This window comes from Haliaeetus albicilla, chromosome 22 (genome assembly GCF_947461875.1).
Source record: "Haliaeetus albicilla chromosome 22, bHalAlb1.1, whole genome shotgun sequence".
Classification (NCBI taxonomy): Eukaryota; Metazoa; Chordata; class Aves; order Accipitriformes; family Accipitridae; genus Haliaeetus; species Haliaeetus albicilla.
The window spans coordinates 20,992,003-21,011,463 of NC_091504.1; the positions used below are offsets into that span (position 1 = coordinate 20,992,003).

General features: G+C 43.0%; 1 protein-coding gene across 3 annotated transcripts in view; it reads right to left on the bottom strand.

The window, feature by feature from the left end:
* The window catches only part of TTYH3 (tweety family member 3), an 80,181-nt gene that overhangs the window by 24,973 nt on the left and 35,747 nt on the right, over positions 1-19,461 (bottom strand). For all 3 annotated transcript variants that reach the window (XM_069810282.1, XM_069810279.1, XM_069810281.1), the window contains exons 2-7: positions 14,570-14,739; positions 7,037-7,148; positions 6,155-6,375; positions 5,226-5,321; positions 2,345-2,417; positions 1,919-1,994 (exon numbers count right to left, since the gene is read on the bottom strand). In XM_069810282.1, coding sequence (XP_069666383.1) covers positions 1,919-1,994; positions 2,345-2,417; positions 5,226-5,321; positions 6,155-6,375; positions 7,037-7,148; positions 14,570-14,739 — 748 coding nt within the window. The remainder of the gene's footprint in view (positions 1-1,918; positions 1,995-2,344; positions 2,418-5,225; positions 5,322-6,154; positions 6,376-7,036; positions 7,149-14,569; positions 14,740-19,461) is intronic.

The window sequence follows — 19,461 nt, forward strand, 5'->3', positions numbered from 1 at the left end:
TTGAAAAAAGGAAAACGCGCTCACGAACACTCAACGGCTGCTTAACAGCAGGGAGCTGACACACCAGCAACCCACGGAAGGGGCCACCCTTCCAACTCAAGCCTGTGAAAACACCTGCTCTTCCTCCTCTTCAGCGTTTCGCTTAGACCCATTCACTGTTATTTATGTGCCTTAACAACTGCTATAGCTGGCAGTGTTGCCAGAACAGAGCCTGATTTCACCCAGGGGAGCTGACTGTCCCTGCCGGGGGAAGCACGAGGAAGGACAGAATGTCAGTCCTGCGCTCACAGTTAGCCTTTAAATGAACGATACCGATTAACGAAAAACTGCAGGAGCCAAGCAGACGAGGACAACTGAAATGGAGTAGCACAAAGGGGCATTTCCTCAGTTTCCCAGGGTCAATCTAATTGTTACCAAACATGTGCCAGACCTGATTTGGGTTACCAAATTATTACAGCACACAGCTGGCATTAGCATCAGGTATTTCTCCTTGGCCTCACTGACCCATTTGCCTCCTTGAACAACTAGGAGACTAGCTTGGCACCTGAAGTCACATCTTCATCACCTTCACAGCCAAGAGAGGATTTTCATCTTGTCCAGTGTTAAACACTCATTCTCTTCCCTTATTGTGTTTCTTTGTAACAAAGAGAGTTGCCTGGCTCTATCCTCTCCTTCCTAGGAAATCAATAAATGAGGCATTCCAAAAATAACCTGTAGGGTGGTAATATCAACCCATGCATGCTCTTTTATACTACATACTGCCTCCAGACAAAACATTTCTTATTGCTTCCAATCCCTGCATCCTCAGCCATAGCTACATACCTAATTTTCTATCAGTTGCACAGTAAAAGGCAGCATTTGGCTAAGCACACAGCCATACACTAGGCCTTCTGTACATAAGGCAAAGATTCTCCACTTCCACTAAATAAGAACCAGGAAAAACACAAGTGGCTCCTTTTGCAACTCAGTGTCATTGCCTATTTGTGTTTTATCATACACAGAACTAGATAGAGGAACTACCAGGGGGAAAGAAGGTAGGAGAAAAGAAAAGTTAACTTTGTTATCTAAGCAGCAAACTCAGTCCTGAAAAATACTTTTCCTTTCTAGCACTTATGGTATCTCTGCTAGCAGGTGCCCAACCACTTTTTTTGTTAAGCCATGGTTCTGAATGCCACTGTTGCCCCACTGAGGTCCAAATTGGTGGCACCTCTCATCTCACCAACCACTTCAGTCTAAATTAGGAGCAACAAACCCAAAAATCCATTAGTTCTTCAGCTGGATGCCACTGTGATGCAGGCATATTGCTCTAAATGGAACAGGATAAAGAAAGCAGTCAAAATACTGCATTTATAATGGAAAGGGAAAGTCATACTTCTTCGTGGCAGTTTCCATTCATTTACCCTTTAAATTAGCTTTAAAGAGACTACTACTTATAGCCATCATTAGAGAAAAAATTATCTATTTGTTGATAACAGATATAAAAATAAGTATTCTAAATTCAGGAATACAGACCCAAGAGCAAGTTTTAAAAATGACAACTCAAACTTCAGACTGCTATTGCCACAGTTCTGTCACTTAGAGAGAAGAACAAGATTCAAGAGTGCTACATTTAAGCAAAATAATCCAGGGATTTCAGTTGTTCCACCTTATCAGTTATTTCCACCTAAGGGCCAAGACAGAAGAAAGGTTCTGAAGGCTCTTCTAACAAAAAAAAAGCATACATGTGCACTTCTGACCAGGGTATAAATGCTTCTTTGTGAAGAACATTGGTTTTCCAGACCTCCACACACATATGTTTTTCCCACTGTATGCAAGCTCCTCTGTTTCAATCACAGCCTTAAATTCTCAGCCGCTTCCATGCTCCTATGTGACAGCTGGAGCTGCAGTACCCTGTGCCAAAGCCAGTCCCAGCACTTACCAGCACTAAGCACTGCATTCTCTTCAACCACTTTGGAGACGTAAGCATCGGGGTTAATACAGAAGTCACTGGAGCCCTAGATAGATGCAAGACAAAAGGGAAAAGGAATATCAAAGAACACCACTATCAAAGAACAATTGAGCCAGGTTAACATCAGGGAACCCGGTACTATAGGGGTGTTTCAGATGCTGAAGTCTCTCAGTCATCCCCACTAGCACTGCTTTACACAACCACAGCAGTGCTGGAGTACTAGCTAACATGCCACACCACGGCAAAAGGAGGAGCTCTGTACTTTTCGTAGATGGAAATTGCTAGGACAGCTACTTAGAACAAGATGTGCTATAAAACGGGCACAGCATAACATTAATCTCGCGTCTGATAAACCTGCAGCAAAGGGTGAATGGGACTTGGATCAGAGCCACTTACCACAGCAACAGCCAACTCCAGACCCAGGGATCCCCAGCTGACAACCAGGGCAAACACCCCAAGCAAGCACACCCTGTGGGAGACAGACAGATGGCAGATGTAGAAGCTCTAATTTCAAGCAGATCCTTTCACAAGATGTATTATTTAGAGTCCAAAGCAATTACCAAACCCAAGAAATTATCAACCACTGTATCTTCAGAGAAACTATCCCATTTTATGTTGTGGACAGCAGCAACCAGAGAAGTTTATGTCCAGCTGTTGGTTCCCATGTTACCTGGCCCTGGGGCTGCAGCGGAGGGAAGAAGAGGGTGGAAGCAAAGTCTCACCCTGCTTCTAGCAGGGAAACCAGAGGCACAAAGACACAGAGGTGACTGTAGGGAAGGCAGATCAGCAGATGGATGACTACAGTCCCACCACTCTCACTATTCCCATTCTGGACTTTCCTGATCCAAAGATATTTGAAGAAAAATATGCCGTATCAAAAAACCCACAAAAACATACTGATCCAAAACTGGACAAATCCCTCCTGTTTCTAGAATAAATGAAGTTGTCAAGTGTAAGCACTGCACAGCTATGGACAGTGGGAGGGAACACTCAGCCCCTGTTAGGACACCTGGCTTTGGTTCCAAACTGCATGCACCTGAACAGCACCTAAGCATCCCACATAACCTCAGGAAAGAGACACTCATCTGCAAGCAAACAGTTCAGAGCAACAGTTTAGGTGCCTACCGCTGCCATGCAAGTCCATCTCTGCACTGATTTTAAAAGTTTTATTCTGACAGCTACACCTCATTACCGACAGAAATAGTGGGAAGTGTCTGCTATCAAGCAGACACAAGACAGAGGGATGACAGAGCAGTGGTCTCAGTGACATTCAGCTAGAATACACCAGTGGAAAAAGGCTTTTGCACTTCCCCAACCAGCACATTAACTCTTCACCTTTGCTGTCACTATGAGTGCTAGAGATATTTAAGCAACAGTGCTCCTCAGCTCCCTCAGGTATGGGGATGCAGACTAATAAGCAGTTTCATTTTATGTATCCCTATCTTCAAATTAAAGGGACACTGGCTTTCTCTCTCAGGGATGCTTTTTCCTTCAGGCTTTGAAACACAAGTAGGTTCCCTCCCATCCACACCCTGAAGAAAACAAAACAAAAACATGCTCATAACCAAGATATTCTTTATTCAAACCTAGTGCAAGTATCTCTGAGAGGAAGGGACGTATCTCTTTTCTGCTACATTTGTCTCACTGAAGACTAGAGCTTTAGAAAAATAAATCTATGGATCTCCATTTTCAAAAAAAAGATCTATCCCTCAGTTTACCAACTTATTTTAATTCTGAGTAATCCCTATTCTATGAATGGATCTGTGGCTCATCTTGCAGAAGTACTGGAGCTTCACCAGACTGACCTGTGCGCATAACTCTGGAATAAGACACTAAAACTTCATTATGCTTTTTCCAAATGGATGCAAAAATTATCAGCCATGGATCAGTTCTGTGGTTTTATGACATACGGACAACAAGGCTTGGTGCCTCCAGCTGAGCATGGTAATCAATAAGACACATTTGTTGTTTTACTTTAAATGAAGATGACAGGGTCAGTAACTGATTGCTTAGCTAGAAGATCTAAAACTGGCATTTCACCATCTTGCTTGGCTGTCATACACTTGCTTCTTTATGCCATGTGCTCCCTTTGGGGAATGCCTTAATATGAACTTCTGGCTAACAGGGAATGAGATTCTAATTTAAACCCTGGGTTTACCATCTGTGCATACACTTGGACTTTTGTCTGTATAACCTGCCAGGTATGAAGTCATCTGGCAAATAATAAATCTGAATATGCATTCCAATTATTAATGGCATCACCATGTACCAGGATAAACTCTTGGCCATGTCAGTTGTCAAACTGTCACTATGTTTATGATACCAGTATCTTTGCCAAATGTGCCAAGCTAAACCAAGCTACAAGATAGGGAGAGGAATATTTTTTTTCTTGTAATGGGGCCTGAGTATGGCAGCATTTGCAGTGCTTTTTAGAAATAGACACGCATTAATATTGCAGTACCATGGCAACAAGACTCCTCCTCATAACTGTACAAACCATTGCTTGTTCTCAGCTTAACATTTCTTCAGGTGTGACAGCCAAAGATAAACAAGAGCAGATCGTGACACAAGGCATGCTACCAGGTTGTGTAGACGTACGCAATGCTTATCATCGATTAACAAATGCCTTCACAACTGTAGAGAACTAAAGGGAGATTTTTAAAGCCTGTAAATTTAAGGGAGGATGTTCACATTACTATCTCCCAGCAAATGGAGGCTACCAATGCTACCCAGTGAAAGGCAGACGGCCCATATGAGTTCCTCATCTTTGATGAGAAAGCAATGGGCACCAGTACCATTGCACTTGCAATGGACACCAGTACCATTGCACTTGCAATGGACACCAGTACCATTGCACCAGTACCATTGCACGGTGAGACACTGGAACAGGTTGCCCAGAGAAGTTGTGGATGCCCCATCTCTGGAAGTGTTCAAGGCCAGGTTGGATGGGGCTTTGAGCAGCCTGGTCTAGTGGAAGGTGTCCCTGCCCATGGCAGAGGGGTTGGAACTAGATGATCTTTAAGGTCCCTTCCAACCTAAACCATTCTATGATTCTATTCTATTATTTTATAGCCCAAGAACCTACCTGTGAAGACCTCTCATACACAGCCCTAATCCTATCCACAGAGCTATGCTCTAAAAAGTCTCTCTACATTGAGAGGCAAATTTAAGATGTTCAGTCTCAGAAGTCCTTGATATCAACTAACAGTCTAGAGGTTTAAACTAGCAGGCACTTGCATTCAGCTGGCCTTCTTTATGCACTGTGCTTGGGACTTACCCCATAAGAATGGCCCTAGAGTTTCTAATGAGCCCAAAGAGCACCAGCAAACATATCAGGACATGGAACAGGAGCAGGCCCAGGTATCCCAGCCACCTGCAGCAAACAAAAACATAGTCTGCAAAGAACTGGTATATAAAAGGCGCAAATCAAGAAGCTAGTGTGAGTCATGGGAAAAACGTAACCCTTCTTTTCTTCAAGTAAAAGCCACCAATAACGATTAATCTCCAGAGATTAATCCAGAGAGCTCTGGATATTTGCTGGGTCTGGAGTTGATGCAGGTAAAAGCATTTACACAACACGCCCAGCAAACACAGTTGTTGAGAAATGAGACTGCTAATCTTGTTCTAGTGTAAAGTTATATGCAACTGGACACCATCAGGTGAAGAAGAGGCACTGCAGCTTCTTGAAGTTCCTAGACATTTGTTAGAAAATGCTTCAGTTATTTATTCCACATGTGTGGACAGAGGTTTTCTTTTGTGGAATACAGCTGATGCAATCTTTTATTAAATATGTTTAATAAAAAGGAACGTTAGGGTGTGGTGTTAACTTACGGAACTAGTGCAGTTTTCTACTCTATTTAGTTAATGTGTCATACAACTACAACACACTTATTAGGACAAAACAGTAGCTATCTCTGTGGCTGTTTTATTCCCCAGTGTTAGAACACAAGCTACAGATTTTGTACATTGAGAATAAGTTTCCCTTCAGCTGGTAATAAACATAATTAAGGAAAAAAGTTGTTGTCATGCATTTTGATTTAAACTGAAGGCAATTTTGCTGTAAGAAACAAATCAGCTGGGTGGGCCAAGAGCACCTGCAGTAATATATATAGAGCCTTTGGTGCAGCCACCCAGAACACACACATCATTATTGCAAAACGGGCCAAAACAGATGCTACAGCCACTACGCTACGGCATGCTACACACCTGTACCAGTCATAGAGGTCAATCTGAACTGCCAGCTCCTCCAGAGACAGCTCTTCATTCTTCCAAAAGGGGATCTCAGTTGTTTGCCTGACCAGATCATCCAAGAGACCTTGCAGTTTCTGGATAACATGCAGGTAGTCTGTCTGCTTCGTGAACATCTCCTCCAGGATGAGCAAGTTTGGTTCCACTGTTTGGTTCAGGGCCACTGCGGTATCTAGTACCTATAGTTTGAGAAAGAAAAGGGGGGGGGGGGGGGGGTGGAAGGGGAAGAAAAAAAGAGAAAAATAATTAAAAGACAGGAAGTCAAGGAAGTAAAAGAGGATTCATTCTTACTAGCAAGTCATGGACAGCTTCCAGATTACCAGTCATCTGTCTTAAGAGGCTCAGACTGCTTACCCTTCAAAAGCAACTTATAAACACCTATAAAGCAGATTGCTTGCAATTAGTCCTATGGTGGCTTCTCCGCCGAGCCTTTAACATATGTAGCCACATTTTGCAAACACATTTTGCAGCCATGAGGGTTGCAGCATGATACCATGAAATTAGAAGTAGCAGAGGAACAACTGATTGTACTAAAATGATACATTTTACTAAGAGACTTGTCTGCTTTGGCCTGCCTCCTCTTCCGGGTGTGGAAGAGAAGCTGTTTTTAAACCCAGCAAAGAGAAGACTTCATTTAACAAGCTGTGTTTGCTTTGATATTTTTAGAAGAGCTGAAGAAACCACCACTCCATAATGGAAATTTTAGCACATCTCTAAGTCCAGAGACTAACAAAAAATAGGAAGAGATACAGGCACAGCCAGATACAAGAGAAGAGGTGCTGAGCAAGTCTGCTCATTCCCACACTCCTCATTCGCTAGCGTGTGTCTCGTAGTGCTTACCCGGTCTTGGACACCTGCCACAGTGCGGTTTGCATGGCGTAGCGAGTACGTCAGCCGATGAATGCCGTCACTGGTCTCTCCATTCCCATAGAAGCCAACAGCAATTCCAGCACTGCAGAGAAAGCAAACAAGAAAGGGTAGAGTTAAAGCTAAAAGGCAAGCTATATAATGCATGGCTTAACACTACAGCGCCCTTGGTAGTCACATCAGCACTTTCCACAGAAAGGAAAGCCGCTCGCCTCCCAGAGGGTAGCTGGGGTAGTCATACTCCTCAACATCCTCAACAACCACTAAAAAAATTCACCTGTAAACATTTGTCCGTGTTTTCCACGCAGCCACTGATTCTCTGTATAGCATCCATATGATGAACAGTGGAACACCATCCCTTCTCAATATGTATGTGTCATTTATGGTACAATAATGAAAATCTGTTAGAGAACTGTTAGAGAGTTCAGACCTAGCCATGGGCAACCAGAAATCCATCGGGCCAAGCAGCTCTCCAGTGGCTCCTGCAAGAGCTACCATTGCTATGTCAGGAGGCGCATGCCTTCTCTGGACATGAAATACCGATTGTTTCATGACTTTTTTTAAAAGCAGGACACAAAGAGCTTGCATTGACTACTTGCCTGTGGTGGTGGTTCCTCTAGATACATTTTCCATGCCCTCTTCTCTACACTGTGAAGTACCTATGAACATCATCTATCTTGATTTATCTTCCCATTAGAGCACTTGTGTCTCACTGATTTAGAGTACTGGGAAGGAAGGCTTAATAACTTACTGGGACAACAGACTATTTATTTTTAAAGCAAGTGAATTTCAAGCTTGCAGACACAATTCAACTCCAGCTGCTTAGCAAATTACCACCTATAGGCTGATTTACCATAACTGTCCACGTATATCAGTCTGTCCCAATTATGAAGTAAACCATATTAGCTTAAGCTTCACTTAAAGGAGGAAGATCCTGTAGATGAACTACAGCCAGCAGATTATCCCATGCAAGTCAGCAATACCTCTTATATTACCCCATCACTGCAGGAACTCACAGTTCTTCTTCCCAAACCCATTTCTCCTAATAATAGGAGAAGAAAGAACTTGTGAAGGGGTCACACAACTAAACTCAGGGCAAACAAACATTACCCTTTAGAGAACCCAGGGTCTTTTCTGGGAAGGTTCTCAAGACACCAAGGTTGTGTTTGTGGTAGTGGAAAGGAAGGTGGTGGTGATGGTTTCGGTGTAAATCTAAAGTTATTCTGGATGAAACAGTTTCTTCACAACAACTTTGTGCTTGGGTTATAGCACTACTTGGTTTGAAGGAGGAATAAGAGAGGAAGAAAACAAGCCAAACAACACCTTTCAGAACAAGTGTAGTGCCTTTGTTTAACAGGAAGGGTCACTAAAGGACGTCAGGCATTCTTCACCAGCATCACCAGCTGGGAAATGAACCCAAGCAGACAGGCTAGAGTGGGCTTTGTCTAAATAACTGACCCTTGAACAGATTTGCTCTGGCACATACATCAATCTGCAGTCCAAACGACTGTTTCTGCTCTCACTCCTCTCCTGCAGTAAGACAGCATCCATCCTTCTTTTCCTGGGCTCATCCACTTCAGAGCAAGCAGAACAATATAGTTCACTTGGCTGCATTTCTACTCTCTCCTCATACATATAAGAAATGGAAGCAGAGATCACACACTGGAAGCAGAGCCACTATGAAAATCTGTGTCAGCTTCACACTTTTTCCAGCAATTGAATCTCTGTTAATTATAGAGAGCTTGGCCCATAAAAGCCTCAGCTGAAGAGCCTTCCAGGGACAATAGGCAGCCTACATCATATACAGAAAGAGAGGCAGTAGGTTTGTAACTCTTAATATTTAGTGTTAATACAAGAACTCAGTCTCTTTCTTCATGAACACCATTCCTCAAACATTCTCCTAATGCAAATGATGCTGATAATTAAAGAGAGAAAAGCCCTCTGCATTCCTCCCTAGTTACAGCTATTATCAGAGCTTGATAACGCATGCCTAGGATTCAGGGGAGTGGAGGGGATAAAAAGAGACACAACACCCCCCTCCTCCTGAACTAGAGAGACTGCAGATCCAGAGCTATGCTTAGGATAAGGCAACTCAGCATCCCATCACTGCAATCACAAACCTTGGGCTTGAATTGCCCCTTGTCTTATCAGAGCAAACAAATTCACACAGACTCTTTCACTCTCCTGAGCAGCAGCAAACTTCAATGTTTTTTTTCCTACTATAGACACCAAATAAATTCCAGAACATTCCTGACATTGAATATGCAAATCTGACCCCTTTAATGGGTGAGCAATTTTTATTCAGCCTATTACAGCTACTAGAAGCCTTTTCTTTCAGCAAAGGCTTGGTAAGTGCCCAAAACTTGCTGCTTGGCTCTCAGCATTCCCGGCACAGTAGCACTATTTTGGTGTAAAAGACTCAGAAACAGCACTCTGAAGTAGCAGCAGTCTTCTTGTCCTTAAAGATGCAGCACAGCTAGGTACATTAGCCAGTTTACTCAAAGGTACCATTTGTGAAGTGCTAGCAACTACAGGCAAGTGACTTGAAACTCGTTACCCTATTCAAGGAAGAACCACCCCAGCAGCCATCCATAGGCTTCCTATCCAGCCCTGTATGAACCACATCTTTGACTGCCCTTAACCCTCTAGGCACAGTCACTACTCCTGAAAAAACACTAGAGCAACAGGAATTGGCATAAAAGCCATTTAATTCAAGTAACAAATTCCTCTATACATGCGTACCACACATTCACTGGAAACTACACATAATGCATTAATTTATTCCATTACTGCCCGGCCAAAACCAGATCTGCATTCGTGCCCTGTACTAGCAAGGGCCACTTACACAGCCATTCCTTCTCCTAGGAGCAAGCTGTACGGTTTTGTGGCCGTTCCCCTTTCTATCACGCTAGGGAGGGAAGGAAACCATCCCTGAAGCCCAGAAGCCCAGCAGCTGCCCAGACCCATGCTGTGACCAAGGAGGGGGCAGAGCTGAAGGGCAGGCAGCAGGGGAACTGCCGGTGGGGGAAGAGGAGAGAACTGATGGTGTTTAGTTTTCTGTTTGCATGTGGCTTCATCTAAATCCAACAATTGTTTCAAATCCCTGCCTACACACACTGGTGTAAGTTGCTATTGTTTAAAGCAGATTTAAGGATTTGCACTAGTTTTTAACTACCTTTTATTTGATTACAGGGAAACAGAGGGGCTCCTTCTATTTAAGCGCATTCTTTTAAAGTAAAAGTAGATCAACTCATCTTAACCCAACAGTGTAAATCCTTGAGGTCAGGTCAAATCACATGGCTTCTTGCACAAACCCCAAGAGGCTCTGTAGCCCAAGATATAGCAGATCCATTTCCCAGTACAGGATGACAAAATCATCACCAAATGGGGAAGCCTGCAGTTCTGTCACGCAGCATGGATACAAGAACAGCATTCCTGAATGACACAGCTTTTTTCCACCCTAGCACCCTCTGAAAGATACTCCAACACATTTTCAATGCTTCTATAGGAAAGTCATCTCCACTTCTGCTACTCTTGCTCCTGTCACACCGCCCCCTCCCTAGCACGCACGCACCTCTCCACACCATCCCATCCTCAATTCCTCCTCCCAAACCTACCCTTGTCAGGCTCCTGTCACTTCCACTATCCCTACCTCTCTCCTGCCTTCCTTCTCACTCGTATTTTTTAATAAAAATCTTAAAAATCAATCTATCAAGCTCTTACAGACCATTTAAAGAGTTGCTCCTGCTGTTCAATACTGTGTTTAAAAAGCCACTTGGCTACTCAGTCATTTTGGTTAGTTTTAGGAAACCCACTTACGTTAAGTCAAGAAAACACTGCACTCCTGAGCTTAACACTATCATCACTGGTGCACACCCACAGAAACACACTAGAGAGAGACAGTACGCTATACCAGCTCTTCAAAGAGTTATATGACATGAGACAGAAGAGCAACATGCCGTGATTTCTATGTATTCCTACAGATAAAACAGTGTGATTTAAAGTACTGCAGGTTGTGTAAACACACTTCAGTATCACTTTTCAGCAAGACTCACGAAATCCAAGTCTGGAGAACAGCTTTCCTGGTGTTTGTTTGCAAGACCCACACAGGCTTAGGATATCCCTTGATAAAGAACCAGAAAAGAAAAATCAAGTGTAATTCCAAATTAGCTTGCAACACGACCTGCAAAAAATGTTTTCTGGATTACGCAAGGTATACATGAACAGCAGAGCGTTAATCTGATAGAGAGAGCATATACGTGCCTTTTGGTGGAGAGATCCTCCCATTGTAATACCCATGCACACACAGTGAAAACCCCTCTGGGTACTCAGTCACCAGCCTGAAAAGATGAACACTAGCCATTCACATCACATCCTTAGAAATGAATAATCTAACTACACCAAGTCATCTATAATTACAGGAACTTCATAAGGAGAGCCCTTTTTAGACTTCATGTTCTCAGGAGGAATGTTAATTTGTCTGTCTAATTACCACCTTGCACTTTCGCACCAAGGGAAAGCGCTATTACTGGCACTTGAGAAAGCAAGTTTTCACCATCTATTTGTACCCATTTCTTTCAGGTATCCTCTCCACAAAGCTTCCTACCCACCTTCAGAGCTGAGCTCCCTTCTGGGAGAGTTAGGGTCCTCTTACTGGTGGATGAGATGATTTATAAGACAACTCCCCATACACAGAAACCCAATCAAAATTGGTAAGGACTAGACATTAACTAGGTATTCAAGGAATAGTCTAGGCAAATCATTCCTGCAGCTTTGTGGCTAGAGCAACTGGGAAGACTCATTAGAGAGTCATTTTGTTGGAGAGCTGCTGTTAACCAGTTAAGCTTTCCTGCTAGCTCAGCATTCTCCCTTTTGCTCAGCAGGAAATATCAAGTCATTAGGAAACAGTGATCCACAGCACTCAGCAGGATTCACAGTACAAAGAGCCCTCTGGGATTAAGTACTACCTAGATAAGCATGTACTAGGCACAGCTGGACTTAACTAGAGTTAACTAGCTCTTGACAATAGTCCACTTCACAGTACTCGGACAGACCAGACCAGCTGCTGTTTGGGACCTCTCGCTGCTTCAGCATCTAAGCTATTTCTCTCCCTTTGCATATGGTGCTACAAACTGCCTCCCAGATCAGCCTACTGTCAGGCAGACATTCAGAATAGCCTTATTCCCCATCACTCTGAAACACAACAGCATCTGCCAGTCTGGCACTTCTGTTATGTGTAACACATAGCCAGGATAGGACATAACCAGTGGACTAATCTTTAGCTGTTGGTATCTAACAGGGACTTCCTGCTAGCACAGATTAGATTCCTTGCTTGTGGGAAGCCGTATCTGCATACCCAGCCAGATGCTGAGCACAGAGCACCAAGAGGCCCTGGTTCGAGTGCACTGTTGCATCCAGCTGCTATAAGAGGGGCAGAAAACCAATATCAGCTTTGCAGGAGAGCGGCAGCACTTGGACAGCACCTTCACTCACCACGGATGGTACCAACCTGCTATTGCTCAAGCACACTGACTTCAGAGTGGAAACGTAAAACTTAATTTAAAAAAGTCAAGGCAAATATTCATCCAATATCACTGTAGATTCAGGTAAAATCTTAGTTTTAAGGATACTCCTGCATTTAATACTTGCAAAAACAAATAGGACGCCAAGGATGAGAACCAATAGTTCAGATTTTAAGGAAGCCTAAGCAGTTCTCCAGCTTGCAGTCTTGACTGGGAGTTACATCAAGTTTACCAGAATTTATGCGCTGACCTTCCAACTTTAAATGGTCTCACACACGCTCTAGGAGATGTGCAGAATACCTCCTTCTTACCCTTTCTACAATTAAAAACAAATACAACTACCACACTCTGCATCAGCTGTCTTGGACACATATGCTGCATAACAACAGCTAATAAGAGCCTGTAGCAGCAGCAAACTATAAATAGCATCAGCTAGAGCTTCCGTAAGAAAGGGTTAGGACCACAGTACTTTCAGTAGACTGGAATGGATGCAGCTGAAGCTCCTGAGATCACTAAAAAGAAAGGTGAATAAGGCTGAGAGTTCTTTGCAAGTTGTTCTCTGGTTTGCCTTTCCATTCCAGGCACCTATTTGCAGTCAGCAAAGCACAGAGAAGCTCCCTGCAAAGATGGCAATATTGGCTAGTGCACTAGCTCTCCTTCTCTGAGCCCCTGCCTCTACAGGCAAATCCATCCCCAGCTGCTAAACTCACAACATAATGTCTGCTCTGCAGTGTTTGTTCCATACTTCAGGGGTTTTCTATTCTCTTAAGTATGTGCCTCAAAAGAACAAATACACAAATGCATTAGTAGCACAATCTAGCCCTTGAACAGCTAAGCCTGGCCTTCAGGGAACATGCCCACCTCCAAAAAGATCACATACTAGATCCACCATATCAGCAGGTTAATACAAAAAGTGAGCCACGAGACACTGCAAAATACAATCTTGTTACCTCCTTTCTGAACAGAGGATCACTCCCAAACCTGCCAGCCCTGCGGAGGGGCAACTACCACCACCTGGAGTCTTGGGCAAGAGTAGATTATGTTTGGGATTGGTAAGAAACACAGTGCTCAATCTCAGAACACATGTCCACAGAGCTCAGAGCATTCATTCTGCCCGAGTCAAAATAAACTAAGTCCAAGGCTCCTTCCAGAAGTTTGCAGACATGTCCCTGCTTTCGGATGCCCCTTTAACTTTCTAGGAAATCAGATCCTCATCTGTGTTGAGTGAAAAAAAAAAACAAACAAACAAAACCAAAAAAAGCGACACCACTCAGAAAACAAACAAAACGTAAATTCTCTCGTTTTAACTTCTGCACATGTTCTCCACTAATTACTTAATTTTATTTTGTTTTTCAGCAACCCTTCTTTTCACCTCACCTCCAAAAGCTTCTATTGCTCAGTCACAACATGAAATGTTGCTGACACTAGCACCATTACTAGCAACCCTTGGAGATGGCACATTAGTACAGATAATGAAATGCAGCAGTATCTTACACAGGCTGCAAAATCTGAATGTCCACTCCAGTCAAATACCAGTATTTCCAAACCCAAAAGAATCATCTGTGCCTCTTTCTTCTTAATCTACTCTCCCACATAGTCATTCTTTTGGGACACCAGATTCTAAGAAATCTCCACCTAGACCTGATAAATATTTCAGCTCTATTCATCCTATTTAAGTGATAAGCTCCCAAGGGCACAGTGTCCTTGATTTACCACTTGCAAAGTATCAAAGAGCAGGACATTAGCTATTCCTTTTTACATTGCTCAAACCGTTAGGCAGTTCAGCAAGTGGTAGAAAGGAGGAAAATACATTACAGATATTTAAAACATATATATATGTATGTATGTATGTATATCTCAAGTGGAAAGAGGGATTACTGCCAACATTGCCTAACTACAGACTCGCATACCAAACATGAAAATGCACGCACAGGATATGCCACCCCAAGTTACAGTGAAGATCCCCTTCAGGCATCAACCATACCTGCACACCAGGGTTGCAATGATGACACACCATGCCGTACAGCAGCAGTCAGCATTTAGATGTTCTTCGCTCTTCCGATGGCGGCAACACAGCCAAAACGAGTAGAACAAGAGAAAGAGCAGGTCCAGAGCGAGGCAGGAGAGAGCGATGCCACCCAACAGCAACAGGGCCTGCGGAAAACAAAGACGGGCTTCACATCTTACCACGGCACAGCCATCGCATGTGAATCAGGGCCCAGATGTTTGAGGGCTCTGCAATAAGACAGTGCTGAAGGCATACCCTGAAAACAAGTTGTTTTGTGGTTTTGGTATATTTTTAAAAAAGAAACAGAAGATTTTTAGCCCCACTTTCTCCCCTCTCTGCATCCCACTCGATGAAACCACAGTCTGTACCTAAGCAGTAAATAACTGAGCCATTTTGTCTGTCCCAGTCTGCAAACAGCCTAAGTGCATCAGGAAGGATTTCCTCTTTACTCCTAATCAGAGGTCAGCAGATTTAAAGGGGGGAAAAAAATAATAACTAACTAACTAAATAAATAGTTCAGCCAGCTGCCTCTATCTGTACAGTTCTTTAATCTTCATGAATAAATATGCAGGCTTATTCATTAGAAATCCAAGTGCATGAGTGGGTTTGAAAGGGGGTGGAATTTATTATACATGGTGAGATTGATTTTAAAAAAAATGAATCCCCATGCAATGCTTCTGTTCAAGGCAGACCTACAATAAATGCTAAACCCCTCCATGTACCATCCACATACATAGGTACAACAAATGCGGATGCTACAGACACACTGGCTTGGAGCCGTCACAAGCTGAGTTATTGCGTTATACCTATTTCTAGTCAGTCAGATGTTCCTGGGAGGAAAAGGAAGCAATAAATGTTTAACTCCATTCCAATTTCTTTTTCAGAAAATCCTGGCCAAAACCCAAAAATGCAAAACAATTTTGTTAAATAAAATAAAAAAAGTAATTAAAAAATCCATTCTAACACCAAATCCAGCCACACCTTCCCACATGAATGAATGAAGTACTTTTACCCATAAGGTTTTTTGGATAAACCCTTGGTAGCGGTGACAAATGCCAACTTATGAGAAATGACTTGTATATCTGGAAAGGGCCTAAGTCACCTATTGCTGCCCCAATATCGGGAAGGCAGACAGATCTGTATCAGCAAACCTAAAACAAAGGTTTTTGGTTTTTTGGTTGGGCTTTTTTGTTCATTTGTTTTTTAATCAGTATCTCTTTTCTTCCCCATGCAGAAACTTGTTAAAGAACATTTATACGCTTCCTCCTGATTGAAACAATAACTTTCTCCTGGTCAAAGAAATGAAACAAAGAATGCTGCGATTAAAGTAAGATTCTCAACAAAACTGGTGAGCGTTTCTAACAGGGTCTGGTAGTAACTTGCTCTTTGTAGGCTTCTCTTTCCCTTTTTCCCCCCTGGTCTGCTCCACAGGTACTCCCTGCTGAGTTATTATCCTGGCAAACTACACCCGCCACATAACATACTTTCCAGCCAAGCAAACGTCAGTGTGTACAGACTGCAGGGCCCATCGCCATACATAACAAGATTCAGGCTAGTTAAACCCAACTGCTGCATCACAGATGCTCCACATCGCCGCATGCAGTTTGCTTTCCCAGCCTTAGAAAACCCACCCAAAGCCCATCAAGTGCACTGGGATGGGGGGAGCTTACAGGTGCTGCTTTCCCAAACTAAACAGCAGAAACTCAGTCCCGCTGTAGAAAGTGAACTTTGGGATCTTTAACAGAGAAGAGTGGGGGTGGAAGGGAAAAAGCCCTATCCCCCTTTCCCATGATTAAGCCAGATGGTGCGTGCACTGTTTGAGTTCCTGAGCAGAAAGGGGCCTGCAAAAGGGAAGCTGCTTTTGGAGCCCCACATTCTTCCACTTCTGAAGGCTTGCCATGTACGAGCACTCAATACTAATTTAACTAACACATTTGGCATACCAAAGCTCCTCGGGGATATTCTTTATTTTTTAAACACGTCAGGCTGCTGTAATGCAAAGATTTCCTGCACTGCTTGCCTGCACTTCTTTCTTCACACCCTCAACCTTCCTGCACATGCTAAAAGGCATTACCACTGGAAAGACGAACTCAGTTGAAAACATCTTCTCAGCAACCCTTTATCAGCCAAAAAAATTCACACTGCAGCTCCAGATGTAGGAGAACAGTCCCCATTAAAATGAAGAAAAAAAAAAAATTTAAAACTGCCATGCAGCAAGCAACCTGAAGTTCTCGCTTTGAAGGGACACTTAATATATGCTTTAATTTATGCATCTGGCCAAAAGGACTTGGCTAGCCACTACACCACGATCTGTGTTTCATTTTCCAGAGAATATTTGTTTTCCATTAATGGATATGTGCCATGACAACAAGTGAAATCATCCAGCAGAGCAGTTATTAATCTTTCTGACTGATGAGTCAGTTTAGGACCCAGAGACTGGCTGGCAGTGAAAGCTTGGTCACAACCAAAGACATGCCTGTGCCTGCTTGTCAGGATTAAATGACAGTATTTAAAAAAAGGGGGGGTGAGGCTGGATAAACCCTCAAGACACTCTATCCTGCAACAGTAAATCTAGGACTCGGTTATCCAAGGCCACGTTATCCAGAGTAAATGTAAAATTATGCACTGGGCCTTTTGCCACAAAAGAGCATCAATTTGTCTTCAAACATTTGCTGAGCTATCAGAACCTTTATAGCAAATGATGCATGAACTGCCCTTACAGGAAAATGGAGACAACTTGGAGGAACAACATTTTACCACTGTGCTGACACTAATAGCAGAAGTGGAGACAGAGCAGTCCCTGAAAATGAGCGTAAATTCAAGTGGTATCAGCCAGACTGGCAGGAGACGAAGCTACAGTGTTAGGAAGTACTTTCAAAATGAAAGTTAATAGCAGTACACAGGGAAGTAACCACGAGCAGCATTGCTAGCTTGGAAAGGCACCATGAAACCTGAATACACTCGGCCTTGTGCAGGGATGGTGCTCGACAGCCTGCTGCAATGTTAATAGCCTTTCTCAACTCCAGCATGGTTGCCAGGATTCATGGTTTTTGCTCTCTCAATGGGAGTAAGAAGCCAAAAAAGGAGCAGAAAACATCTATGTCCCCATATATAGAGAGTGGCACCATCACAATAAGAAACACAGGGCACTGCAAAAACACCTCCTGCAAAAATACCCAGAGGCTCTTCAACAAGGTATAGGGTACCAATAGGTCCTGATATTACACCTAAGGACATATATTTAGATCAGCCTTCAGTTAGCATAATCCTTGGTCTCCAAGACCATGCCTTATGTTACTGTGGATCAATTAAACCACAGCCTTGTCTACTGGATGAAGAATCTCCATACAAAACAGCCGCTTTCAGCTTCCAAGTTCCAAACTGTGATTCACATCATTAGTTACCTGAATATATCTGTGGACTGTGGTCCTGGAAGGCTAATTTTAGCTGCTGAAACTGCACTTAAGGGATGTATACTCCACCCCATCCTACATACGTAGCCAAAGAGAAGCAACATGAGAAAAGGGATATACAAGGTACATTTGAGTATATTTCCTTAGAAGGGAAAGCCTAAAAAAAGCCATGACATGCTGTAACACAGGAGGTAAACATTGGGTCGCAGTCACATTAAGTGCCAAGATTCAGCACAGCCTTAAGTGCTGTTTGTTCGTCACATGACTGCACAGAGAAGTGTTGGGTTAGGGATCCTTCCTCACACCACCATGCTCCCCTCTGCCATAAAGGTTACTTGACGCAAGAAGTCCTGGCAGCAGAATAGGTATAGAAAGTTCATTCTGAATGCACATGGGCTCAAAATTATTCATGTGTTTATTAAGTACAAGTTTTACCAACCTCAACCTATCCAACTTCCAATTACCACATTCTTTAGACCTTACTGTACTAACAGCAGCATGGTGTAGCGAGCAGCTCTTCTTCACATGGAATATATGACAGCTATTTCTAGATAGCACTGCTATTTTACTACTAGTTAGAAAGTCCACTAAAACTTCATTAAGAAACTTGAGAGCAAAGCTGAAGCCCTCAAGTGGTTCCTGAAAAGCATGCAGTTTTGCTTTTAGTCTTGCATCAATAATTTTAAAGTTATTTCATCTTAAAATTTCATAATTTCAACCCACAGGACAAAATAGCTACAGCTTTTGAGCATCTCAACAACACAGCTGTCTTAATCATTGCCACATTGAGAACTATTTATAGTTTTACCTTAAAGTTAGCTTTTGCCAAAAGAAAGCTTTCCACTGAATCTGCAACTAATGTTCCTTCTGGATTTCCATGCAGAGACTTGAGATTGTGATAATAAAACAGAGAGAAGAGGTTAAAGGAGTGTGGGAAGAGAAAAACGTTCACCCAGAAGAACAAATGAAGCAAACTGGGCTGCTGCCAAAGGAGCACTCATCTCTATTTATTCCGTGAAGGACGGAAGTCTTCTTAGCAAGAAAAGAAACTGCTGTGGGATAGTGTCATGCCTACACTACTTCCTACACTGGTTTTGTGCAGACTTCAGGACATCTCTTAGAAGCTTACATACTCAGATATGATAAGTAACTATGTCCCACCAAACTGATTTTTTTTGTAATGCTGGCAACACAAGGAACACTCTCTGACCCCCTCCATCAACTTGTTCTGAACATGCTGTGTGTTCAGAAACTAGATTTTCATTTCTGAAAAATGCTGTACGTGGCGTTTGTTGAGATACTTAAGTGTCTCAGGATGTCATTCATCCTGCAGCCTCTACAGAAAGATGCAGGCTTTGGTAGGGAATGCAGCCAACCATGTATTGGCAAATGTAATGTGGGGGGAGGATGTGGAAACCACTGCTGATCTCAGCACTAAACCATCCATATCTCCTC